General features: G+C 44.1%; 1 protein-coding gene and 1 non-coding gene across 3 annotated transcripts; both read left to right on the top strand.

Annotated features, from left to right (window-relative positions):
- The first annotated feature begins 1,733 nt into the window (after nucleotides 1–1,733).
- Rxylt1 (ribitol xylosyltransferase 1) lies at nucleotides 1,734–16,878 on the top strand. Of its 2 annotated transcripts, XM_028869592.2 has the most exons (6): nucleotides 1,734–2,019; nucleotides 2,845–3,000; nucleotides 6,694–6,796; nucleotides 10,923–11,237; nucleotides 13,236–13,406; nucleotides 16,445–16,878. In XM_028869592.2, the coding sequence occupies exons 1-6, from the start codon at nucleotides 1,839–1,841 to the stop codon at nucleotides 16,860–16,862; spliced, it is 1,344 nt and encodes a 447-aa protein (XP_028725425.1). In that variant the 5' UTR covers nucleotides 1,734–1,838; the 3' UTR covers nucleotides 16,863–16,878. The 2 variants fall into 2 exon arrangements, with proteins under 2 accessions (XP_028725425.1, XP_028725426.1); XM_028869593.2 differs by lacking the exons at nucleotides 1,734–2,019; nucleotides 6,694–6,796 and having other exon boundaries at nucleotides 2,912–3,000.
- A 7,161-nt stretch (nucleotides 16,879–24,039) lies between these two features.
- Nucleotides 24,040–24,146, top strand: LOC114693344. The gene has a single exon (XR_003734535.1). It is a non-coding gene; the product is annotated as a U6 spliceosomal RNA (small nuclear RNA).
- The last annotated feature ends 2,593 nt before the right edge of the window (nucleotides 24,147–26,739 follow it).

Genomic DNA, 26,739 nt, shown 5'->3' on the forward strand with positions numbered 1-26,739 from the left:
CAGAAAACCCCCTCTTGCTGGGTATAACGAACTTAACATACACATTTTACACACCCGTTGATTGTGTCCAGGGAAACAGCGCAAACTCTCCCGCTCTACGCTCAGCACACATTGGTTGTGGGGTATCAGGAGGTGTGGGGTTTGTCCCCCGCCATCAAGCAAGGGATGGTTTGCAACGGACACCAGCGAGGTGTCCTCTAAGTTCTGGCATGTTCTGCGTGGTGATCACACTAAAACTCACAGGCTGAAGGTTCAGTCCCCAGGGCAGCCCGTACTCCAGACCCAGCCGCAAACCCAGCTACAAAGGCATTTCCATGTTCCCATCCCAGTGGATTTGCTAGAGTGCCTGGCAGAACTTGGGGTAACCTAACGCTTACCTTTACTGTTTCATTTTTAAGGGGATGCAAGAGAGGCGTCCAGTTGAAGACCTAGGTGGGGTGCGGACTTTGAAGAAAGTTGAGAACAAGAATCCCTGTCGTCCACCCCTGTACAGGAGAGGTGCACCATCCTCCAGGCACACGGGTGACTTTGTGGACCTTCCTGGAAGCCGCCCTCAAGCGCTGCAGAATCCTGTCCTGTGGAGATTTTTTTTTAATGTCGTTCATTGATAAGGTATGATTGAGGGATGGACGATCATACGCAAAAATGATCGGACTAAAGCGGTCTGATCTAACGCTAATGGACTGAGTGGAGAAGCCAGCCGGGCCTGTCTAGAGTTTTCTTTTCAGCATGCCTGCAGCACTCCGTCTTCCTGGACGTGGAAGTGGAAGTTGTGAGGGCTACTGTCCAGCAAGGCGGGTCGGAGGCGCTCTCAGGGACCAGCTCCAGGTCATCCAAGTGGGATGAGATCAGAGCTCCTGTGTCTGTGGTACCCGAGGAGGAAAAAGAGCAGCTCAAGAGGGAAGGGCCGAGAGCTTGTGCCTTCGGAGACCTAAAGCGCCCCGCCAATTCTAACAAAAATGATGCGTGGTGTCCCTGTAAGTTGGGAAATAACTAACGGGGCTGGAAAGATACACACAGGCATGCGTGGATGTATCCTAATTTCACAGCTGTCCTTAGTGACCTGGGGCGGTGGAACAGGAGGCGGGGCCTGCAGGAGGCTGGCCCAGGAGGAGGCGGGGCCTGCAGGAGGCTGCCCCGGAGGAGGCGGGGCCTGAGTGAGGCTGGGGGTAGTAGGCGGGGCCTGCAGAGGCTTCCCCAGGAGGAGGCGGGGCCTGAGTGAGGCTGGGGGTAGGAGGCGGAGCCTGCAGCAGGCTGGCCCAGGAGGAGGCGGGGCCTGAGTGAGGCTGTGGGTAGGTGGCGGGGCCTGCAAGGAGGGCGCCGGGAGGAGGCGGGGCCCGCAGGAGGCTGGCCGGGGAGGAGGCGGGGCCCGCAGGAGGCTGCCCCGGGAGGAGGCGGGGCCTGCAGGAGGCTGTGGAGGCGGGCCCTGGCAGGTGGACGAAGAGGAGGCGGGGCCTGCCGAGGCTGTGGGTAGGAGCGGGGCCTGCAGGAGGCTGAGAGGAGGCCCCTTCCAGGAGGAGGCGGGCCTGAAGGAGCGGGCTGCGCAGGCGGGGGGGCTGACGGCTTTAGGCGAGGGCCTGCAGAGGGGAGGAGGCGGGGCCTGCAGGCCTGCGGGGCCGCAGAGCTTCCCCAGGAGGAGGCGGGGCCTGCAGGACACCGCCCCGGGAGGAGGCCTGCGTTTCAGGGGCCGTCAGGCGGGCGGTCTGTCTTGAGGAAGGGCGGGGCCGAAGGAGCCGGGGGCGGGGCCTGAACGGTGCAGCCAGGGCTGGCCCACACCCGGGCCGCAGGCCCGAGCCGGGGCTTTTCCTGAGGACGCCGGGCCGGGGAGCGGCAGTGGGATGCGGCTGACGCGGACGCCGCCTGCTGTGCTCGCTCTCGTCGCCCTGTACTGCGTCTTCTCCATCTACGCCGCCTACCACGTCTTCTTCGGGCGCCACCGCCGTGCGCCCGCCGCGACCTCTCGGGGCTCCAGGAAAGCGGCGGCGGCGGCGGCGCAGGCCAAGGAGAGGCTCGGCCGAGGTAGGGCAGAGGCGGCGGGGGCTGGGGCGGCGGGCGAGCCACGCGCGCCCCCGGGCTCGCCCTGGGATCGCTCGGGCCTCGGTGCGAGCCTCCCCCTCCGCCTCTGGAGCCGGCTCTGGGTTCGGCTCGGAGGCTTTTCTCACCCCGGTCCAGCTCCCTGCCCGGTCGCCACCCGGAGGCTGGAGGCGTGCACGCCTTTAAATCCTGGAGTAGACCCTCGCTACGCCTCCAAGGCCGGAGGTTTGCAGGAATGCCGCGGGCGAGCCGCAGATCACCGCCCGGTTTAAGGCATCTCGACCCATGTTAAGCACGGTCCTTTCTAATCATGAGGCTTCAGAAGGCCGTGCTTTCTATTTCCAGCTCCGAGTCCCATCTGGTATTTTGACATGTTTGGGAATGGCAATCCTTTTCCACCCCACCCCTGCTCAGAATTTTTGCCCAGTTGTGTTATGACACTGGTGGAGACGGCGTGCTAAAGTTAAGGTTTTTACTAGTAGCTTCCTTATATAAAACCGGTGAACAGTTCCAGAACTAAAACGTGTAGCTTGATATGTGTTCTGCAGGTGTTTCTAAAGGTTTGTGGGGAAGACATACTTGTTCTAGCTCACGTTAAAAGTTTTTAAATCTTTAACAGAGATGTTCAGTAAAATGTTGGTTTCTTTTATTTTCCTTTTTTTTTTTCAATCGTATGCCTCAAGTTCGATTGTTTGTCTCTGAAACTTGAAGGTGAAACTAGTCCCCTCTAGCATCTCACTCAAATGACTTGACTTTGTACCAGCTGTTATTATTTCTCAGTGGTAAACGCAGTCACTCTCTTTAAAACAGAACGGTCAGCTCTGGAGAGTGAAGAGTGGAATCCTTGGGAAGAAGATGAAAAAAATGAGCAGCAACACAGAGTTAAAACTAACCTGCAAATATTAAACAAATCCACAAAAGAAAAAATAGAGCACAGGGTCCAAATTTGGGGCAAAGCTGCTATTGGTAAGTTAATGCAAAGAGGAAAAAACATACATAGGTAATGTAAAATGTGGACTGTAGAGGTATTGAATTGACTAGAGTATTTATTTCATCGTTTAATGAAAATACGTTCTTTCACCTTTTGTCAGAATTTCATTTGTCTTTCCCCTTAGGTAACAAGTATGCAAATGCTCCCATATTGGTTATTTACATTTGTGAGTAGATACAAAGTAGATTGTGTAGCATCATTATATTGTAACTCATGTGCTCACTGAATTTTCATTCATCTGTAGTTAATGGTCACTTGATATATATGTGTAATATGTGGGCCCTCTCCTTAGTGAGCAGACAAGTTTAGGAAATGCTAAACAGGGCAGTGTTCAACAAGGTTCTTCATTGCAAGCCTTCCTTGGTTTTTAATATGTTCACTGTGTCCAGTGAGGGGATACAGTATATAGTTAATTAAACTCTTAACATGTACAATGCTGACCTCAGTTCAATCCCAGCACCAAAAATAAATAAACAATAACCTTGTTCAAAGAGCTGCCTTATCAGGAGTCTAGTGTTCTAGGATATACATTTCGCTCAGATAAGAGAGTAAGGCCCTCCGTGATTGAGATTTTATATATATATATATTGTATATATTTATAGTGTACGATACTGATAGGGTGATTAACATTTGCATTGTGAAATTGTCAGCAGGCTATCCATCATATAACATTTATTTTTGGTGAGAACATTTAAAATTTAATCTCTCAGAAACAGCAAGTATACGGTATAGCATTAATAAGTACAATCATAATATTGTACCTTAGATCTCCAGAGTTAATCCAGTCTATATTAATGAAACCTTAGGCCCTTTGACTGGCGTTTCCTCATTTTACATAGTCCCTCTTACTCCTGCAAACACCTTCTGTAGAAGAGGCTCATTTGAACATGAGTTGGACTGAACATAAGGTGAGAGATGTAGTTGGAAGTAAGTACAAGACGACAAAAGGGTAATAATAATAATAATAATAATAATCCCTCGCACCTGACTTGTGGTATTTCATAAGTTTGTTTATGATGAGTTACCAAAACGACATCTGGAAGATTCCTGCTATACCTGGATTTGTAATGACTCAATCTTCATAGTCTGGAGGGATTTTTCTGGTGGTGGAGGTTGTGGTGGTTTTTCTGTTGTTGTTGTTGTTGTTGAATTTTAAATTAAGTACTGATTTCTTCCTGTAAGTCTCCATGTTCTCATTCTACTTTAAATTTTAGATGGGAGTGGGTTTTCATGTCTTTAGACTTTATTTGGTCCAGTAAGCATCATAGCGGCCCTTTATCAACCACTTCTTTCATCATCAGCATCTACCCCATGTGGTCATAACAGACCAGTTACAGAATTCCCATTAAAAGGGGAACGTGTGTGTAAAAAGGAGTCCTTGGTGCAAACACATTGGAAACTGAGGGAAATCCCATGAGATTTTTCTGCCTCGGGTGATCTCCGGCACGGCTTTGTCCTCTGTCCCCTCAGCTCCGCCTTGGGAGCCGTCCTTCCATCTGCGTGAGGAGCATCGTGTGTTAGCAGCTCAGTCGATGTATCAGCCTTCCCTGCTGGTGAAATTTTTGAGCCAAAATGGACTCATTCGTTTCAGCCTCTCTGTCACAGCTGATCTAGGTGGCAGGACTCCTAATAACACAGCGTTCTCTAAAACTTCGGAGGTCTCTTGTGCTTTGTCACAAGAATTCACTCTATTAGGAATAGAACTCCCCGACACATCTTTCCTGGATAGTCTCGTCTCGATTTCTGGCATCTGCTAAGGTGGCTGAGGAGATCCACAAGTCACATGCATTATCTCTTCCAACAGCCTCTTGTGCTGGTGACTATTTTAATTTCGTTTGAGGCACTAACAGAAAGTTAATTACAGCCACCACATCTTCGGCTTCTCCACAGCATGGTTTTCTGACAGGAAATGTGGCTTTTTCATCTCTTTTAAAATCTGAATAGTCCAGAACGTTCCCATTATCAAATCCTGTTATCTTGTTGCTTGACATTTCATCCCTCAGTCGCTCTTTCCTCCTGTATTTTACTGTAATCATAAAAGAAGAACAAAACCAGGCAGTCAATACTTTGCTTAGAAATCTCTTCAGAGCAATGCCCGAGTTCATCACTTACAAGTTCCATTTCACACATACACGGGACACAGTTCGGCTAAGTCTGTGACCCTTGTGCACACAGGTCCCCTTTCCTCGTTTCTAGTATCACAGTCCTCGTCTCCTTACACGCTCAGTGTCCCTTTGAGACGCACGTTCCGCCAGCAGTCAGCGTGTGACAGTCTGCGTGTTCATCAGACAGTGTCGTTTTTCTCTCCTGTGTTCCTCACTCTCACCTGAGTCTTCCTCATGAAATGAACTCTGAGCATCTGCATTTCTCTGTGCTCTCTGTTTAAAGCATGTTCTAGTGTAGACTTGGTTCAAAATCATTCTCTTCCAAATTCTTCCAGCCACCCCCATGTCCCTATTTCAAAGCCACCTCCACACTTTCTTGTTTTGTTTTGTTTTTGTTTTTTCGGGACAGGGTTTCTCTGGGTAGTTTTGGAGCCTGTCCTGGATCTCGCTCTGTAGACCAGGCTAGCCTCAAACTCACAGAGATCCGCCTGGCTCTGGGATTAAAGGTGTGCATTACCACTGCCACCTGGCCACTTCCACACTTTTAACTCTTTGCTACAGTAGCACCTCACTTGATACCATGTCCTGCTCCCAGAACACATAGTTTTCCATGGCTGCTATAGTGAACTACTGTATTTCATGATTCAAAACACTTCAACTTTACTTTCTGCCTTTTCAAGGGGAGCGTTTCACATGTCTCTGGAATGCTCACCGTCTCAGCACCTTAGTCACACTGAGACACTCTTTTGCTGTGTAAGATAATATTCACAAGTTCTAGAGATGAAGATAATGGGCATGGAGAAGGAGGGAATTATTCAGCCTGACACATTTGGAAGCTTAATCTGATTGCCCAAATTCTAAAACTGGTGGTTAGGGTGACTTTAGTAACATGGCATAATGGGAGTGGAACAGAATACGTCTGTCAGTGTAACTGACACAGTGTTCTCAAAGGTGTTGTATGCTAACGTTACCTCGTGAGTGCTGCTGACCTTGTCCACTCTAAGAGCTTTCATTCGGATGACACCCAGACCAAGCGTCGTGGTTGTCCTAAGGAGAAAGGATGAGCTGCCATTTGTCTATGAGGGGATCGTGCATTCAGGGATGTCTGATGAAATGGGGAGGCAACATCCCCTTGACATCCTGAATGTGTGGTATACTGATGAGCTCCTCTGGCCTCAGCGCAAAATGTTTAGTCCCTCCAGTTACAATATTAAGTTAATTCTAAAAAGGACAGTAATTTAGTTTGTAATATACATTTTTTTTTTCAAAATATGATGGTCAGTAAGGGTTCAGTGACATTAGGGGTTCCTCAGTGTAAAATAAAAGATTCTGTTGTCTTCACTGCAACCCACTTTTAACACATACAGCCACTGAAGTCTGTCCCTTGTACAGTTAGTTGCCATATTGCCTGAGGTTTTGCTTGGTAGCACTGCTCGCCAGCAGACGACAGCAGGAAACTTCTAGGCTCATAGTCAAAATAGCAAGAAACAAAAGATACATTTCTTGGACATGCTAAACTGGATAAGGCAGCAGATGTTTCTGTTTTCTTCCTTTGTTACCAGGCTTGTATCTCTGGGAACACATATTTGAAGGCACTCTTGATCCCGCTGATGTGACTGCTCAGTGGAGGGGAGGATATTCAATTGTAGGAAGAACACATTACAGGTATCAGTTAGACAGCATTAACCTTGTGCTACTACATGATGATTGATGTAACTCCTAGAGGGAAATAGACTTTTGTACATCACTTCCATTTCAGCTTGGGAAAAATACAGAAATAAATCTTGTGGCTATGTGTTCATAGTTCAAGCTTCATTAAACATTTTCTTATTAAATTGGACATTACAAAATAATTTGGGAGGGAGGATTGTACCACTGAGGTACATTGGTACTTGCCTGCCGTGTGCAAGGCCTTGGGTTCTGTCCCCACTACTGAAAAAAAAAATGAAATAAATTTGGGGGAGTCTTATTTCTGTTTTGTTTTTAGCTGATGATTTGGAAAACTTCATATTCTGTATTTTATACACTTGACTGGTAAATGAATATTTAATGTTCTTTGCCTAGGAGGACTAACATGTAAACAAGTATTACTTTCATTATTTTCTTTTCATTAATAGATATATTAGCCTTGTAATATTCAGATAGAATCCAACTTTTATTTATTAAAACATTTTATGTCATATCTACTATGATATGTTTAATGATCTAGATTCCCAGTTTTTGCAAAATTGAGAACTCTTTCTATTCTGATTTTTAGATTCTGTAAAATGAATTCATTGCCTAGACATTTAGGGGTTTTACTTTCATTTAATTTACCTATCACTATATAATTTCTTAATTGTTAAATAGAATTAACATGACTTTAACTAGAAAAATTGTAATTTTGATATGAAAGTGCTATTTCCATTTTGGTTTTTACTGGGGTAAACATGAGTTGTTTTTACGTGTCTATTTCTTGTGACAGTTCTGTTGTTGGGGTGGGTGTCAACAAGAGATTCTGGGGTTTATTGCAAATCCAGTCTTTTTCCACATAAACAAGAGAGGAGAAGCTCTCCTTGACTTAGGTTCATTTGAACCTTCACCGCTGCCGTGGTTGCCGACTTTACAACACTTGGCAGGTTTATTGCACTTGGCTGTGTTTTCTAGCCGTGTTCCTTAGGAGGAGGGTGGTTCCGAGTGGAAGGCAGGCCAACCGTGGGCATTCCTTATGAGGAGCTGTAGGCCTGTGTGTTTTCAGTAATGTTTTATTTAATGTTAGTACGCGAATGTAATGTGTTTGCCCCCCAGCCAGCCTGCATTGCCCACCTTCCAGTTCCTTCTCTACAGCTCCACCACTCTCCCCTCCTGACTTCATGTGCACATGCGTCCACATGTGCACTCTCTCTGTCTCAGTCTTTGTCTGTCTGTCTCTCTCATTCTCTTGCTCTCACTCTCTCTAATTCAATACCCACTGAGTCCATTTAGTGATGCCTGTACATGAGACAATCTGCTGGAGCATGGGTAGCTTCTCAGGGCCCAAATCCCTGAAGAAAAATGGCTCTCTCAGTCAGTCTCTCTCTGTCTCTCTCTCTCTCTCTGTCTCTCTCTCTCTCTCTCTCTCTGTCTCTCTCTCTCTCTCTCTTCCTCCCTCCCTCCCTCTCTCTCCCTCCCTCCCTCCCCCAGTAGTAACTACTGCCAGTTGATTTTTGGGGGAAACGGTTTCTCGTGGGAGTTCAATGATTAGGATAGGCCGGCTGGACAGTGAGACCCAGGGCTACACCTATCTCTGTGCTATATGTAGCTTTTCACGGTGGTGCAAGGAATTGCACTTCCGTCCTCCGGCTTGCAAGGCGAGCACTGAGCTTCCTGACCCATCATTTCACGAATCCTCTCAGAGGAGTGATGCTTAAGGAGTAAACAGATACTTATACTTGTTGCTCTTTGTAGATCATGTGTATATTCCTAAGCGTTACAGTATTTCGATTTCACTGTTTGAAAGTAAATGTGTGACTGGACATGGACCTCGGTGGTAGGAAGGCTGTTCTAGAATGTGCAAGGCTCTCAAGGTTCAGTTGCCAGTACCAAAAAAAAAAAAGTGAATGTTTATTATGTGCATAAGTAGCATCCTTAAGCTTACAGTTATGTGCTATTACCACAGTGATAGAAAGGGGATTAAAGTAGACACTGTTAATTCTCAAGAAAGGCTAAACCCCAGTTTACCCTTCTGAAATTTTTATATGAGATTTTATGTTAGCATCAAAAAACAGTGCTATTTCCTCTTAGAGAACTGTGCGTTCAAGTGCTGTAACAAAAATTTAAAATATCTTATTAAACAATGAAGAGTAGTATATAATTTATCCAAAATTAACAAACTCATGGAATTGCAAGTTGTAAGCTCGATCAAGTTATGTAGATACTAATGATTTAAATGATTTCTCTGGGCTCTCTAAATTGAAGTATTTACTCTGAAGACATTTTTCTTTTTTCTTTTCTTTTATTTTATTTATTTATTTATTTTTTTTTTTTTTGGTTTTCTGAGACACGGTTTCTCTGTGTAGTTTTGGTGCCTGTCCTGGATCTCGCTCTGTAGACCAGGCTGGCCTCGAACTCACAGAGATCCACCTGACTCTACCTCCCGAGTGCCGGGATTAAAGGTGTGTGCCACTGCTGCCCGGCTTGAAGACATTTTTCGATTGAGGCAAGCAGTGTGAAAAATATATTGAAAATTGTAAGTTGTGATGCTTACTCATATGCTCACTTACCTAAAAGAGTAGATTACCTTTTAGAATTCTACACATGAGCTCTTTAGATACAATTATTCTGAGGACATTAATGAGTTTTCACGATAGACACTTCAGTGATAACCTTAGTTAACTAAAACATAGCATTCAACCTGTATATTATACTAAGCCATACAAAAGCTTTATTTTATAATGTTAATATGTAGTAGGAAAATTCAGCAGTCTTTATAATCTCATGTTGGAAATGCAGTAGCAAGGAGCTGGAGATGCAGCTCATTAGTGGAAGGCTTTCCTAAAGCGCACAGACTCCAGGCTTGCTTCCCAACACCACGCACACAGGGAGCCGTGGCACGCTTTCTTCCCGCACTCAGGAGGAGGAGCAGAAACTCGAGGAAAAGCAAGGCCATCCAGACTTACCTCCCTTAACTCCGAGCCCCGGCGTTCTCGGGTGACAGAGCCTTTACCTGCGCTGAGCACGCTGTGAGGTGATCTCTCCTAGTCCCACATCTGTGCACACCATCTTTGTCTTCCAGGACTGCCCTTCCCAGGACTGCCTTCCTTTCCTTCCTCTCCCCCTGCGCTCCTCATCCTCATCCTCCTCCGTGCTTCCCAGACAGTTGTGCACACTCACTGTTTCCCAGCTGCTCATTTCTTCGCACTTCCACTAAAGTTCAAAATACTTCCGTGGCAGTGATTGTTTGGGGCAACATAGGACAGTGCGAGTTTTGACGGTGGAGCATGTTTATTCCTCTTATGAAAACCTTTTAAAAACTGTATTCAAACAAAGAACTACAGCGTATTCCCACATGCTAACCACTCACAACATATTTCAGCTGTCATGAATTCTTTTTATTTCACTTTCCTTTTCAAAGAAATGTTTCCAATGAAAGAAGACCTTTCTTTGTTTCCTAGTCCTTTATTCTTCGTTCTTCAGAGAGAATTGCTGTTAAGAATCTGGTGTCTGTTCTCTCTCAGAGTTTTACATTTCTGCTGATAGAAGCGTATAAGTATTATTTTTTTCAATATGTACTTTCATAGTTACATAAAATTATACTTTAAGGGCTGGGACGATGGTAAAAATGGTTGCCTCAAAGCCAGACAACCTGAGTTCAACCCCAAGACCTGCATGGTGGCAGGAGAGAGCCAGCTCCTGCAATTTGTCCTCTGGCCTGCACACACACCTTGGTGCACATGCATGCATGCATGCATGCATGCGTGTGTGCATGCATGCGTGCGTGCACACACATGTACACAAATCATTTTAATTGTGTGTTAAGCATATCCTGAAACTTGATATGTTTTCCTTTACATTATATTTTGATACCTTGCCTTCAGTGAAGACATGAGAATCCCACACAATCATTTTCATATAGTAGTTGAATTTTACATCCAATGCTTTCTATTGATCTGTAGCCCTGTCCTAGACTTATTCAGAAGAATTTGTATTATACAAATTTCATCTCTAAAGAGAGTATGAATTAGATCTCATTCTGGATTTTATGTAAATTGATTGAAATTTTCCTCTGTTCAGTTTTGTTTATCTCTTGTTTGTGGTGCGTTGTTTTCTACAGTTTCATCACTGGCCCAGCAGTACTTCCAGGCTACTTCTCCATACATGTGGACAACGTGGTCCTGGTTTTAAATGGAAGAGAAAAGGCAAAGATCGTCCATGCCACCCAGTGGTTACTTTACGCACAGAATCTCATGCGAACCCAGAAGCTGAGGCATCTGGCTGTTGTCTTGCTTGGAAATGAGTACTGTGACAATGACTGGATCGTGCGGTTCCTCAGAAGAAACGGAGGCTTTGTGGACCTGCTCTTCCTAACCTATGACAGCCCCTGGATTAACGGTGTGGACGTTCTCCAGTGGCCTTTAGGTGTAGCAACGTAAGTACGAGATAAGATTGTGCGTCTCTAGACCCCAAAGTCTGATTTCTCAATCAGGAACAGGGTGTTTTAAACGGTGCTGGGCTTACAGAGGATGAGGCCAGGGGCCATCTTTCCTACAGTCCAAATGAGTGTGGCCTCGTGCCTCAGTGACAATAGTGAGCAGTTGTTGTTGTTGTTGTTGTTTGGAGAGTATTTTACCCTCCTCTGAGGAGAACTGATGAGTACTTTTTTGTTTTCAAATGAATATAGGATCAATTTTTAAGCTTATTAGAGTCCTAAAGAGATGTTTAACAGAGAATGAACACAGAACCATAATTTCTAGTGAAAACAAATACTTTTGTTGTAATATTTTCATATAAAGAATACATTTACCCTTGGGTTGTGATTTGCTGACTTTATATAAATGTCAACTATAAAAGCAAAGGTTAATTCAATGATAATTTAAGTTCTTAATATGTAATCATTCCCCAGGTTAAAAATTTGGAAAACATTTTTTAAACTTTTTATAGATAGGTTTTTAATAGTAAGCAAACTTTAAGCCAGGCTCCTTCTAATATATAAACTTTCTGAGGGCAGGAATTTTCTTCCCTGCTCTAAAAGTGTACGTGAAGAGCTACAGCAATAGCCCAGCAGTTAAGAACACTCCTGCTCTTGTAGGGGACCCAGGTTCAGTTCCCAGCACCAACATGGTATAGCTTACAACTGTGTATGATTGTATTTCCAAGGAATCTGACACCCTTTTCTGAACTCTGTGGTCACATGGCTACACATGGAGATGAGCAGGCATATGCCTATACACAGAAATGAAAAATAAATTTTAAAGTAGTGCTTATACACTGTAGGTACTTAATTATTTGTTGAGTAAATGAATCATCTCACCAGTAGTCTTAAATCAGACATTCATTATGTCACTGGTTACCACCATTTGTACCCTCAGGCTTAGCTCTATTTAGCTACACAGATGTCACCAGAGAAATACCATTGGCACATTCCCACCCTGACATGTACAACATTTCAGCTGAATAGGTTTGGGCTAAGACCAGTCTTAAAACTTCAAAGACTTGTTAAGTATACCCACCCTTAAGACCTTCAGAAAAATCTATTCCTTGAGAAGAGCCTATATTTATAAAAATACTACTTTTTCCACTTTGTATGACATCACCTATTTGTATAATAGAAGATAGAAACATAGTAATTCTGGTATTGCCAGATCCGTCTTGTCCCCAATGAGGAAAGATGCAGTACCAACTGGAAACTTTTGGTTGTCTCAACTAAACAGGAGGAAATTGTCACAACTGCCATCAAATTGGGTAGATCCCAGATGTCTTAGTCATTGTTCAGTCCTGGGAAGAGACACCATGACCACAGCAACCTTTATAAAGGAAACCATTTAATTGGGGCTGGCTTATAGTTCAGAGGTTCAGCCCATTATTGTCAAGGTGGAAAGCATGGTGGCATGCAGGCAGATGTGGTGCTGGAGAGGTAGCTGAGAGTTCCACATCTTGATCCACAGGCAGCAGGAAGTAAACTGAGACACACTTCCTCCAACCATGCCACACCTCCTAATAGTGCCATTCCCTATGAACTTATTGGGGCCAATTACATTCAAACCACCACACTAGGGATGTTGTTAAACATGGCACAGTGTACAGGACTCTTCTAAACAAAGAATTATGTGACCCCCAAATGCAATAATGGTCTGTACAGCGTAGTCACTTGCAGTCAGTGACCCACATTACTTGTAGTCAGCCTCCTTGGTGTATACAGATTTTATTTGTTGTTTGTCATAATATACTTGCAAACTCCTTGGAGTTAGCTTGTCAGAGCTCATGACTGTAACAGTATATTTTCTTTTTAATGGATAAATGATGATTTTACATCTGTGGTGGACAGTGTGTTTAGAAATCATGTTTTAAATGTCCTTACTATACATAACCTAACAAGCCAGGCTGTGGGATGATCCTACCTACAATAATTCATAGCTTGTTTTTATAGATACAGGAAGTTTCCTGTGGCTGAAGCCAGCTGGTCCATGCTTCATGATGAGAGGCCCTACATATGTAATTTTTTAGGAACCGCCTATGCAAATTCATCAAGACAGACACTCCTGAACATTTTGAAACAAGATGGAAGTGACAAACTTTGTTGGGTTTCTGCAAGAGAACAGTAAGTTCTATATTGGTGTGCTTCCTCCTGTTGCTCTCCAATCTGAGTGTCACTTTGAGAATCACTGGTAACTCCACTTAGTCTACTGTCCTGTCAGAAGCTACAGTGGTAACTAAAGCTGAGAAACTGGCTTCTCTCTCATCTTCTACATGGTAATCCAGGAGGTGTTGATAAAGTAACAGAAGTCATTTTGCGATCATTTCTTTTGCTTTTAAATAAACACATGGAATACAAAGCAGAGGGCCAGGGAACAAACGCCTAAAAGATATGCTTCTCGATCTAGAGATTTATTTTTAATTGTGACAGAAATCGCCTTCTAGATGGATGTCATTACTGTTAATGTAACTATATTAAATTCATCACCCAACAGTTGCCAAACAACTCTCATATGCCAGAAACCATTGTATCATGATAATGTCAACAAAAACAACACACAGGCCCATTGCACTTAAGTGTTCATTGGAGGAGACAAGTGAAATGTAGCGTGTGTCAGAAGATGATAATGCCATGTAAGCAAAGAGTTAAGCAGAAGAGGACTGGGTGTGAAGAAGGAAGCATTGGTTTTCAGATGGCCCAGGAGAGCACCAGTAGAGGGCTACATGAAACACAGGCCTGAAGAGGTGCAGGGTCCGCCTCGTGCTGGCATGGGACAGCAGTGTCCATGTAGAGGGAGGAGCAAAGGTCATAAGGCAGGATGACGGGCTGGTATGAGGGGATGAGTGAGGGTGGTATAAAAGAGGAAAGGCCTGCCAGAGGAATAATGCGAATAAAATGGTTCTCATTGCGTTGAGCTAGAGGTCAAGTAGTACCCTCTGTGCCCCTGCTGCTTCCCGACCATTCTGTCCTGCCCTCCCGAAACCCCAGTTCTTCAGTCTCATGCCAGCCTCTGCAGCAATGAGCCTTGGGCTTGCCACCCTAATTCCTTAAAGTCGCTTCAACCCAAGACAAGATGTGTCCAATCTGATCTGGGTGGTGAGACTTACCAAGGGTGACAGTAACCATTACCCAGGCTATCTGAGAATCAAAAGTACCCTGGGAGCACTAGTCGACCCCAGATGTGGGCCAATCAGTTTCACAGAACATTCAGAAGAGACTCTTGATGATAGGATAATCATAATCCTCTGTAACTGTAGTAGAGTAAAGTTTGTCAAGTCTTAAGAACACAGGTTAGAGGGCTGTTAGTTAGGCTTGCTAGTCTTATTACCCATACTATCCATCAGTTCAGTCGCCCCAAGTCCAGATAAACGGATGACCACAGAAAGTACAGGAGGGAGAAAGAGGACCGTAAAAATGAAGCCAAAACCATGACAAGACAAACGGGACATGAAACCAGACTAAGACCCTCAGGTGGGCAGGGGGACGTCTCGCTTTTTGCCCTGGGCCAGAGAATATTGGGATGCACCCCCATCCCAGATAGGGATCCCACAAAACAGAACCAGATTATGACTCACCAGGAGGCCTCCGTGGATGCTTGCTGCTTTTCTCTGCAGGAACATTCACCCCAGTAATCCTTGAACTGAAGGCAGCCTCGGAACCTTGGAACATCTCAAGACATGTGCCTCCTGAGGCAGCCCCCAGGCCCCTGGAGTTCCAAAGCGAAGGTCAGGGTTTAGAATTTGGGTGGTTGGTCTGAATGTCATGGGGCTCTTCAGAAAACGTTAATCCCGATGGCAAGAATAAGACTGCTACCACAACTGAAGCCAAATTTGAAGCAAGCTTGATTTCTATTGGGGTGCACCGGTTAAAGAAAGGAGCCCCGAGTCTATCGCTTGTGTCCCTTTTAAGGAGTAAAATCACGAGTAGTTTTACAGAAGGGAGACAATGGGGCAATAAGGAAATATAAAAGCCTTAAAAAAAAAAAACCTCATGTGGCCACCCTCATCTAGGAAACCCCCCCTGCTGGTCTCACCTGCCCACCCCATACCTGCACTTACGCTCCTGCATGAATTTGCACAGTTTGGAAGCTGAAGAACTCCACACTTGCCCAACTTCCTCCTAATGTATCCTCCCTCCCTCTTTGAAGGTTGTTTTATACCTTCTCTGTCCTAAATTCTCAACACCTCCTCCTCAGTCCCCCCGACTTTAAAACCCATGCTTATTTCACTAAGAAAATACAAACAGAACAAAATGCTTGGCTTCTAAGTGAGTTCTTACTTAGCTTCTACACGTGTTATGAATTATGCATAATTGGGGAACCCCCAGCTGGCCACACCAGGGTACCCCAATCGTGAGAGAAAACTTGCTGGCATGCGGTGCAGATGCAGTGGTGGGCACATGCGGTCTCACGACCTTCAGCCTGGTCTCTTCTACATCCTTCTCCACATCTGCATAGCCTGCCTGTCCGCATCCAGCTCTTGGGTTCTGAGCGCTCAGCAATGAAACGTTCTCTAGTCTGCTTGAGAATGCCACCCTGCTGCTTCAGACCCTCTCTTCTTCTCTGCTTTAATTTTCCTCACAGATCTTCAGACTTTCTAGAAAATGTCCCGACTTTAACTCAAAGACTTAATGTCCACTACTAGACTGCTACACAGGATAAGACAAGGAGGAAAGAACCCAGCACTTGGGAAATACAGGTTGGATGAATACTACCCACTCAAAAATTGATCACCAGATATTTTAAATATATAACAATAAAACATTCAAATTCTTTTTTTTTTTTTAAATTGTTTTAGGCAGTCTCATGTAGCACAGGCTGGCATCAAACTTATTGTATAGGCCAGGATGACTCTGAACTCGTAATTCTTCCTACACCTACCAACTCCTATGATTACTGGTGTCTACAACCATACCCAGTTTTTGGATGGATGATGATCAGTACTAGGTCTGAATGCTACCAACTGGGCTATATACACATCCCCCGATTCTTTAAAAGTTTTAAGAAATATATTTGGTCCAATGTTTTCAGTGTCTCTTACATTTATCATCTCTGTATTTGTTCACAATTTTGACAATTGACATTAAAAGGTTTCCTTCAGAAAAGATGCCATAGGAAAGTAAAACCCTACAGCGATTTCTTTGTTGTTTGTTTAATTTTCTAGGTGGCAGCCTCAGGAGACAAATGAAAGTCTTAAGAATTACCAAGATGCTTTACTTCAGAGTGACCTCACATTGTGTCCTGTAGGAGTGAACACGGAATGTTATAGGATATATGAGGCCTGCTCCTTTGGCTCCGTTCCTGTAGTAGAGGATGTAATGACAGCTGGCTACTGTGGAAACACATCCACTCACCACAGGGCACCTCTGCAGTTACTCAAAGCCATGGATGCTCCCTTTATCTTCATCAAGAACTGGAAGGAGCTTCCTGCTATTTTAGAAAAGGAGAAGACTCTAACTTTACAAGAAAAAATTCAAAGAAGAAAAATGTTACTTCAGTGGTACCAGCACTTCAAAACAGAGCTAAAGTGGAAATTTACTAGTATTTTAGAAAGTTCATTTTTTATGAATAATAAAGGTTAATCATATCTAATACTAAGAGTGTGCTCATAAGTGTGTATATTTATAGTGTTTGCCAAGGTGCCTTCATCCACTGTGTTATATAACAGACCAGATGTTCTCCTGTTTGGCTATTACTATGTATAAGATAAAAGAGATGGTAGAATTTTACTCAGAGCTGGCAAGGTGATTGAGTGGGTAAAGGTGCTTGCTGCCAAGCCAGATGACCTAAATTCAGTCCCCAGGAAGCACCTGATAGAAGGAGAGAAATGAGTCTCGCAAGCTGTCCGTGACCTCTCATTAGCATGCGCAGTCTTCAGATAAATACCGTACTCAGATTCGGTTCTACCAAGATGAGCAAGTCCACCTTTACTAACTTTTTTCATTGTCTTTAGCCCACATTAGGGACTGGAGAGTTGCCTCGGTGGTTAAGAGTGCCTACTCCTCTTTCATACAAGCTGAGTTTAGTACCCAGCATCCACGTCAGGCATTCAACCATCACTAAGTATTTTTCCATAGGCCCTAACACACTCTACTATCCTCCATCGACACCTGCAGACAAGCACACATGAAATAAAAATAAGAATTAACATAGAGTACTATCTACTAGGACTGACGTTGGATGTGAGAGTTATAAGGATAGATGGCTACCAATGGCTACAAAATTACAGTTCGATAGGATCAATGAATTCAACAGCTCTATTGTGCAACATGATGATTACTGTAATGCTATAATTGAAAAGTGCCTGAGTGGATGCTATGTGCTCTCACAAAAGTCTTAACTCTGAGCTAATGTATATATTGATTAGGTGCGTATGGCCAGTCCACAATGTATATATTCTCATCACTTGATGAACACATTCAGTTTTATCTCTGAGTGTTAAAAGTAATAAACTCTGGGGAATCAGCATTATCTGCCAAAAGACTGGGTATTGCAGTCCGGAAAAACAGATTAGAAACTGCAGTCTCCTTGACATTGCGGCAAAGCTCCTGGCTGAATCAAGTGGGAGAATGTCTATTTGCCTCATAGTTTCACACTTCCGCAGTGTACCAAAGTCAGAAGGAAGGGAGGGAGGCATTCCAGGCAACAGAAACGTGAAACATCTGTGGTGATATTTTATCTGTGCTTTAATAAATAAAGTTTGCCTGGAGATCAGAAGAAGTAGCAAGCCATTCTAAGTAAACACAAAAGTCTGGCAGCGGTAGCACACGCCCTTAATCCTGTCACTCAGGAGACAGGGTTCTATGTGTTCGAGGCCACGCTAGGGAACAGAGCCAAAAGTGGTGGCACACACCTTTAATCCCAGTACCAACCATAGAGTCCTAGAGGTCTGTACAGACAGACAGAAAGTGACAGAGCTGTGTAGGAAGAGGAAGTGAGGTAGCTGGGCTAAGAGAGCCAATGAGGGCAGAACAGCAAAGCAATACACTGCCTAACCTATAGACAAGCGGGACACTAGAGAATTGACTGCCTCTCTTTGTCTTGCCAAGGTAGGCCAGTCTCCCAGGCTCCTCAACCACAGAAACTCTTGGATCTTCTGGGTCTGTCAGCTGAAGGCCAGTTCTGCCCCGTGTGGCAGTTAATGAGTTAATGCTGTCTGGTGTGACCACTGAAGACTGAAACCACTTGGCTTCCATCAAGATCACCGAGATGGACTAGGAGGAGCCTAGAATTATCATCCAGGTAGCTGGTAAGTCTCTGTCATTTTAATCAATACCGAGGCCATTTGGTTTATACTTCCTATTCAGATTTATTCTTCTCAGGTCTCTGGTCCGTGTTGACGGCTAACTGTGGCTTCATCAGTTTAGTAGCAGCTGCCTGATCCAATCGTTTCAGATATGGAAATCAGGCCTTGCTGCTTCTAGAGCCATTAGGTCCGCTGGTGAGAGAAACAGATACAAAAACAGGTTTCAATGTAACTTTTTACTATTTATTTAAAGAAACTTGCTTTGCAACGACTGTTCTCAGAAAGCAACCATTTCGGTCTCATGAGAAATGATTGGGTGGGAAAAAAAAAAAAAACCGATCTGAGGATATGGGAGTTTAAGTAAGTTGTAAACGTTCAAAAACTAGTTTAAGATATATAAATGCAATTTGTGAGGGCCTGAGAAAATAATTTAAGATTATATAAAAAGTAAAACTTAAAGATGATACATGATTCCAAGACTTCAAAAATTCAGAATTTTAAGATATTAATCAGTGGAGTTCTGATACTTAAAAGTGTTTCTCATTATGCATAAAACACATACATGTATATATGTGTTAGTTCAGTAATATTCTGTTGTAGAAGTTGGCATGTACACTGTGGAGTATGTAACGACATCCCTGTGCTCTGTCCACTAGAGGCCAGAGTGACAACTCCCTGAGGTTGTCCTAACCAATAATAGTCTAGTCGTTATCAAATGCCTTCTGAGCTTGTGCTGAGAGAGAACTACTAATCTCACAACTGGACTTACAAAACACCAAAATTTTCATGTTCTTATCTTCTACTATATAAATGAATGAAGCAATATTCTGTGAAAAAGTAAAATATTTCAAGATGTTTTACAAATACAGGCTCTTCTCATGGAATAGATTTTTCAGAAGGTTTTAAGCATGAATCTACTTTACAACGTCCCAAGACCAGATCTATCTCAAACCTACTCGATGGGATCTCTGTACAAGCAGAGGTGTGAATAGGTGTCCTTAGTGTGGTATCTGGGGACATCCATGCAACTCACTGGGCTAAGGCTGTACATCGTGGTAACCAGTGAAATGATAATGAATGCCTAATTCAATCAAAGGCTCTACCAGGGAGGCACTTCATTTACTCACCAAGTATTTATTGTCACCCCATGAAGCACTTTTTTAGAGCAGGGAAGAAATGAGACACAAATCTCCGGGTTAGTGGCGGCTTATTGTAAAGGCTACTTAGTGTTCATTCAAAACCTATGACCAGAAAGGTGAAAAAGAAAGAAATTCTCGTTCAGTAGGAGGAGAAGGATTAGATATGGAGGAAACTTAACTACCGTCAAATTAAGTTTTCCTTTTATAGATGAGATTTGCATAAGTTCATCACAGCTTCACGCCTGAGGATATAGTGTGGTATCTCTAGAGGTTCAAGAGAGGGTAGGGGCGGGGCTGGGGGGTGAGTGTACCAGCTCTGGAGGGAGAAGTATCCTGGCTGTCCCAAGCCAGGCAATACCTTACAGCTCTGTTCTGGTGGGGGGTGGTTTTCCCTCAGGAATGTAGCTCTTCTCCTGCTCTCTGGGGAGAGCCATTGTAGCTCCGCTCTGCCAAGGAGTTTCCGGGTCAGAAATGTAGCAGTTCTGCTCCTGCTCCAGCTAAATTGTTACCTCTCTGCTTTGCTCCACGCCAGCGAAGTCGTTACCCCAAACTTCATTCCAGAGATTTATCGGAAGTGAGGAATCCAGGAGAACGGCTGCCTCTGCCAGGGTAGAAAAAGACAGCTTCAAACTGATCAGGTTCAGGGCGTAGAGAGCGTTTCTTAGGGGCGGAGCTTTTCTGCGGTGAAGATTTTCAGGGTGGGAATTGGTCAGATTTCAGTCCCTGGACTTGGAAACGCTCAGCTATTGGCTGGATTCCATGCTCAGGGATTGGTTGGTTTTTACGCTCAGGGATTGGTTGGTTTTGTGCTGAGTTGGTCAGGGGCAGGGTGTGTTTCTTTGGCTCTGGTTTCAGGGTCAGGGTGTGTTTCTTTGGCTGGCCCTTTTACCCTTTGTGGGAGAGGAGAAGGCGGGAAGTGATGGTGTAGTTCTATTTCAATTAAAAACTGAGGGAGACCGGCTCCCTCTAATTCTCCCAGGGTACTCTTGAGCAGGGATCAATGAGGAATGTGTAGATAGAAATATAGAGGAGAGAGACAGAAACACAGAATAGCCTCGGGAGGGCCTGAGTCAAAACCCACCGGCCCCTTCTGTCTCTACTAAAGGGCTTTTTAAAAGGAATGCCAAGGGGTGGAGTGAAAGACCGCCCCCCAGCACAGCCAAGTGCAGACCATCCCAAACACCTGGTGACCATGCACGTGGTCAAGCCGTCCTCTAATGCAGCCCTGCTGGGTAAAGCAAGCTCAGATCTCACCAGGAAACCTTGTAGGCTCCCACCAAAAAACATTTTTAAAATGAAGAAAAAAGTACTCATTACTATAAACTACACAGACTTTTGGCTCATTTTTGTTTAAGCCTCTCTTCAGGAAGATTTTTTTTTTTTTTGGTTTTTCGAGACAGGGTTTCTCTGTGTAGCTTTGCGCCTTTCCTTGAACTCATTTGGTAGCCCAGGCTGCTCGAACTCAAGAGATCACCTGCTCTGCTCCGAGTGCTGGATTAAAGGCGTGCGCCACCCGCTGGCTTCAGGAAGATCTTAATAACCTTGATAATCTATACTACATCTTTCCTAAAAATCAACAACAACAAAAGACACTTTTCAGTTCTCCTTGGGAAAGAGTAAAATATTCTAAAAAAGCTCAGTTTTTGTTGTATTTATACATATTTATGCATACACATACACACATAGATTGTATGTAACAATAATAAAAAAGAAGCTATCAGTTAGGGGAGTACAGAGGAGGGATTCAAAGTGGTAGCTGGGTGCTGAGGAGGAAAGGGAGGGGAAAGAGACATAATTCTAGTTCAACATATTTAAAAATAATAAGTAAAAGTAATAACTTACTTGAAAGGCTCTTCTTCATTTTTTTTTTTTTTTGGTTTTTCAAGACAGGGTTTCTCTGTGTAGCTTTGCGCCTTTCCTGGAACTCGCTTTGGAGACCAGGCTGGCCTTGAACTCACAGAGATCCGCCTGCCTCTGCCTCGAGTGCTGGGATTGAAGGCGTGCGCCACCACCTTGGCCTTCTTCATTTTTAAATCTCTGAATTTTTTTTAAAACATCCACATGATCCCATTATAAAAGGAAAATCTGCCGGGCGGTGGTGGCGCACGCCTTTAATCCCAGCACTCGGGAGACAGAGCCAGGCAGATCTCTGTGAGTTCGAGGCCAGCCTGGACTACCAAGTGAGTTCCAGGAAAGGCGCAAAGCTACACAGAGAAACCCTGTCTCAAAAAACCAAAAAAAAAAAAAAAGGAAAATCCAAGCCTATTAATGACATTTAACTAGATCAACTCTTTTCATAAAGCACCCAAGAAAACTCAAAAAGTGACATGTGAAAACATCACTATTTTCACAGAGGCACAAGGCCATACTCTTTTGGCCCCTGGCCTCATCCTCTGTAAGCCCAGCACCATTTAAAACACCCTGTTCCTGATTCAGAGCATCAGACCTTGGGGTCTAGGGATGCACAATCTTATCTCGTACTTACGTTGCTACACCTAAAGGCCACTGGAGAACGTCCACACCGTTAATCCAGGGGCTGTCGTAGGTTAGGAAGAGCAGGTCCACAGGGCCTCCGTTTCTTCTGAGGAACCGCACGATCCAGTCATTGTCACAGTACTCATTTCCAAGCAAGACAACAGCCAGATGCCTCAGCTTCTGGGTTTGCATGAGATTCTGTGCGTAAAGTAACCACTGGGTGGCATGGACGATCTTTGCCTTTTCTCTTCCATTTAAAACAAGGACCACGTTGTCCACATGTATGGAGAAGTAGCCTGGAAGTACTGCTGGGCCAGTGATGAAACTGTAGAAAACAACACACCACAAACAAGAGATAAACAAAACTTAGTATTTGTTATCAAAACTTCCAATCACTCCTGTTCATTCTAGAAATGATATTTCTGCAATACCAATTCTTTTGGTTGACATGACAGGGCCTTGAATATACCAGGCTAGCATTTCAACCACTGACATCCATGTTCAACCACATATTTACCTTCATGCAATATAATTATTATACATTTAGCACTCTGTATATGATCTAGAATGAATTTAGCTCAACAGAGGCCTGAGGAGAAAAGAAAAAAATAACCATTAGTAATGATCATTATCAGAATCTGTTATTTTTATTTTTCATGTATGATTACTCTGAAATGATATGTGATGAAGCGGATAGGAAACAGTTCAAGAAGCAAAACGCCTTCTTCATAAGCATGAAGTCCTGAGTTCAAATCCCAACACCTCATAAAAAGCTGCTCTTGGGATGGGCTTAGTGAGTAAAGGTGTTTGTCAATAAGCTTGAACCCTGAGTTCAATCCCCAACGCCCACACTGCAGAAGAAGAGAACCAGCTGACCTCCGCATGTGTTCCTACACACACACACACAAATAGATCAGTAAACAATGTGTTTTTTCCCAAGGCTTTGGTGACATGTGCTTATATTTCCAAGGCTGGGGATATAGGAGTAAAATACTTGGGGCTCACTGGGCTGTGTGTGTGGTAATTTGTTATGGCAGCTACAGGAAACTATGGTTATGTGGGAGGATTGTGGGACCTGGAAGTGAAGTGCTATTATAGATACTTAAACCTGGGGGATTGGCTTTGGCATTGGAAAATGAGGGAAGGCTGGAAGAATTCTGAAGAGTAAATACATTAGCGTCTCCAAAGTGAAAAAAAAAAAAAAAAAAAAAAAAAAAAAAAAAAAAAAAAAAAACTGACAGAGTAAATACATTTTAAAGGGGGATCTGTTGTATTGGCTTATGGATACAACTCAGGTAGTCCGACCATGACTGTGGCACTCTGGAGAGGTCGTGAATTTGGATTGTTTACTGCTCTAGTTGGCAGCAGAGCCTGGGAGAGCAGGGCCTATTAACAAGGCAGACTAAAGTCTCATGCAGTAGCCCTCTTCGTTCAGAGCATCAGACAGTTTATACTCTGAGTGTTAAGAGTCACCTGAGTAAAGTGTACAATCACAAAGACGAGATACTTGTGACAAAAACATGTTTTTCCATAGAGGCACATGAACAAATAACAACAGCCAGTTGTAATGAGTAATCTGAAGTAAACTCCTATCCAATACAGCTGGGAGGGGTACAAGAGCACATTCCAAGAACAACCCATGTCATGGGGGAACGGAGATGACAGGACTCGTCTTATTTACTTGGTGTTTTCTCACAAGGTCTCAGAAGTCTTGCACAGCTTCGTTCATGGACCATGTCCCTGTACTGCATGTCTTAGTTTACCACAAAAATGCCGACAGATTGGTGGAGAGCTGCTGGTCTTCAGTCTATGTAGGTATCCTGAAGAAATTTGGTTCTAATATTGGTAAAGGGATGCAGCAACAAGGACAGATGGACTTGCCGTCAAGATTGAGGGACAGTGCTCACTTTGGCATCACATAAACTAAAATTGGAATGATACAGAGAAGATGAGCATGGCCACTGCACAGTGATGACAAGCAAATTCATGAAGCATTCCATAGTTTTAACCAGAGAAGAAACAGAAACCAAGGGTTAAAGTACCCACCCAACAAAGGCAAGACCAGATATTAGTACCTAGAATTACAATCTTCCCAATCCACGCCAGCCACAAACCCTTAATCCACCTGAAAGATATGCTCAGGCAATAGTGGCACAAAGCTTATAGGAGCAACCAACCAATAACCAATTTGACTTGAGGCCCACCCCACAAAATGAAAACCATACCCAACACTGCTTGGGGGACCAAGAATCTGAAACTAGGCAGCCCAGGGACCTATGATAAAACCAAATAATACTGGTCTAATAAAAAGAAGAAAAAAAATGTAGTAATAAAATGACTCCTCATGATATTCTGCTATATTCATAGATTAGTGTCTTGCTCAGCCATCATCAGAGAAGTTTCATCCTGCAGCAGATGGGAACAAATATAAAGATCCACAGCCAGACATTATACAGAGAGGGATACCTTGAAACACTCAGTCCTAAAAGGTATGTCTCTGTCAAGCCCTTACTCACAGAGCTCAAGGAACCCATTAGAAGAGGAGGCAGAAAGATGTCAGAGATGGAGGACACCAAGAGGACAAGACCTTCTAAATCAACATGAGCAAAGCTCAGAGGAACTCACGGAGGCTGAAGAAGATGTACAGGGCCTGCGTGGGTCTGTGCCAGGTCCTCTGCGATATATATTATGGCTTCCCATTTATGGGATTCATGAGTGTGCGAACAAGTGGGTCTCTAGTTCTTGTGCCTTCTCTCGGGCTCCATCCCTTCTGTTGGTCAGTCAATCTCATCTAACTTTGATGTGATAGTTTTTGTCTTATTGTATTTTGTTTAGTTATATGAAAATGAATGAATGAAATATGAAAACATAGCCCCTCCCCCACCACTTGTTTCTCCCATTCAGCTCCCCCGCCTCCACCCCATCCAAAACCTAGCCACTAGGATGAAGCTTAACAACTGAGCTGTCACTTCAACCTTTGGAGAGGGAAAAATCAGTTTCTCCAGTGGAGGGACACTGGGTAATTCGACTACACCAGTTCAGGCCTCATGTTCAGGAGTAATTAACCAACATATAACAGACTCCGCGGTGTGTGTGTGTGTGTGTGTGTGTGTGTGTGTGTGTGTGTGTGTGCGCGCTTTTATTTGCTTACACTTTGATGGTGTATTATTTTGTTTTCTTGGTTTGGGGTGGTCTGTTGTATTTGTTTTTTGTTTGTTTGTTTGTTTGTTTTGTTGTTTTGTTTTGTTAAGAACTTAAAGTTGGGTGGGTAGGGAGGGGGAGAGGATCCGGAAGGACTTGGGGGAGGGGAAGCATATAATTGAAATATGTTTAAATTTCAAAATGGTTTTTAAATGACAACAACAACAAAAAAGAGTTCGGGCAAGCAGACAAAAACAACGTTTCTTTCTTCTATGTCCTTGTACCTGGGCTGTCACCAGAAGGCGGCACCCACATTTAGGGTGGCTCTTCCTGCTTCAATTAATCTGATCAATAAAATCCCTTCCATGAGAGCCAGTGGCTTGTTTGAATTGATTTCAGATGCAGTCAACTTAACAACCGAGGTTAGCCATCACAGCATCGTTTTCTAAAGAAAGTCTAGATCAGACTAATTTGAACAGACTGCAGGGGAAATGCAGATGCTCAGAGTTCGTTTCGTGAGGAAGACTCAGGTGAGAGTGAGGAACACAGGAGAGAAAACCAACACTGTCTGATGAACACGCTGACTGCTGGCGGAACGTGCGTCTCAAAGGGACACTGAGCGTGTAAGGAGACGAGGACTGTGATACTAGAAACGAGGAAAGGAGACCTGTGTGCACAAGGGTCACAGACTCAGCCGAACTGTGTCCCATTGGAATGTACGTGTAAAGTAGATTCTATAATTGGTGACATCATGTAAGGAACTGAAAATTTCTAAACACGGTGTTTAAAATGTGGACTAGTCTCTCTCTCTCTCTCTCTCTCTCTCTCTCTCTCTCTTTCTCTCTCTCTCTCTCTCTCTCTCTCTCTCCTCCCCCTCCCTCCCTCCTCCCTCCTCCTCCTTCTCTCTCCCCCCTCTCCCCCTCTCCCTGCATGCTGATTTTTAGTAAACTATCAGACAGAGGAGGGGGTGGAGAGAGGAACCCTAAGCAGTGACCAGCACAGCGAGATGTCCCCACAGGTGTAAAGTGACATAACTTGGAGAGAACAACAGACACCTAACTAACTGGACTTAAGCCCTTCTCAAAGGAAGGAATTCATGCCAGACACTGAACCCAGCCAACCACCATGGCTGGGGAAGCCATGGAACCTAGAAGAGAAAACTCCTGCCACGACCCCAAACCAGCATCATTATAACTGCACCGTAAACACTAGTACAACAGCTGGGAAAATGTGCTCTGACGTCTTCATTAAACAGTGGTGGCCACAGCACAGCAAGCTGCCTGCTAGTGCAGCACATCTTACATTGCTTTTGCACGATTTCCCTCGTTACACTAACTTAGCAATGGCAGCTTTGCCCCAGGTTGGGGGAGCTGGGCCACCCTGTGCATTCCCACCATAGTGAGGACCACCCTGCGATCCTGAGCTCAGGGCTGCCTAAGGAGGCCGAGGAGAAACGGT

This window comes from Peromyscus leucopus, chromosome 18 (assembly GCF_004664715.2).
Source record: "Peromyscus leucopus breed LL Stock chromosome 18, UCI_PerLeu_2.1, whole genome shotgun sequence".
In the NCBI taxonomy this organism is placed as follows: domain Eukaryota; kingdom Metazoa; phylum Chordata; class Mammalia; order Rodentia; family Cricetidae; genus Peromyscus; species Peromyscus leucopus.

Coding starts and splice junctions, on each gene's coding strand:
- Rxylt1 (XM_028869592.2), top strand. CDS start 1,839: ATGCGGCTGACGCGGACGCCGCCTGCTGTGCTCGCTCTCGTCGCCCTG. Junction 3,001..6,693: donor TTGGGGCAAAGCTGCTATTG/GTAAGTTAATGC, acceptor CTTTGTTACCAG/GCTTGTATCTCTGGGAACAC. Junction 11,238..13,235: donor TGGCCTTTAGGTGTAGCAAC/GTAAGTACGAGA, acceptor TTGTTTTTATAG/ATACAGGAAGTTTCCTGTGG.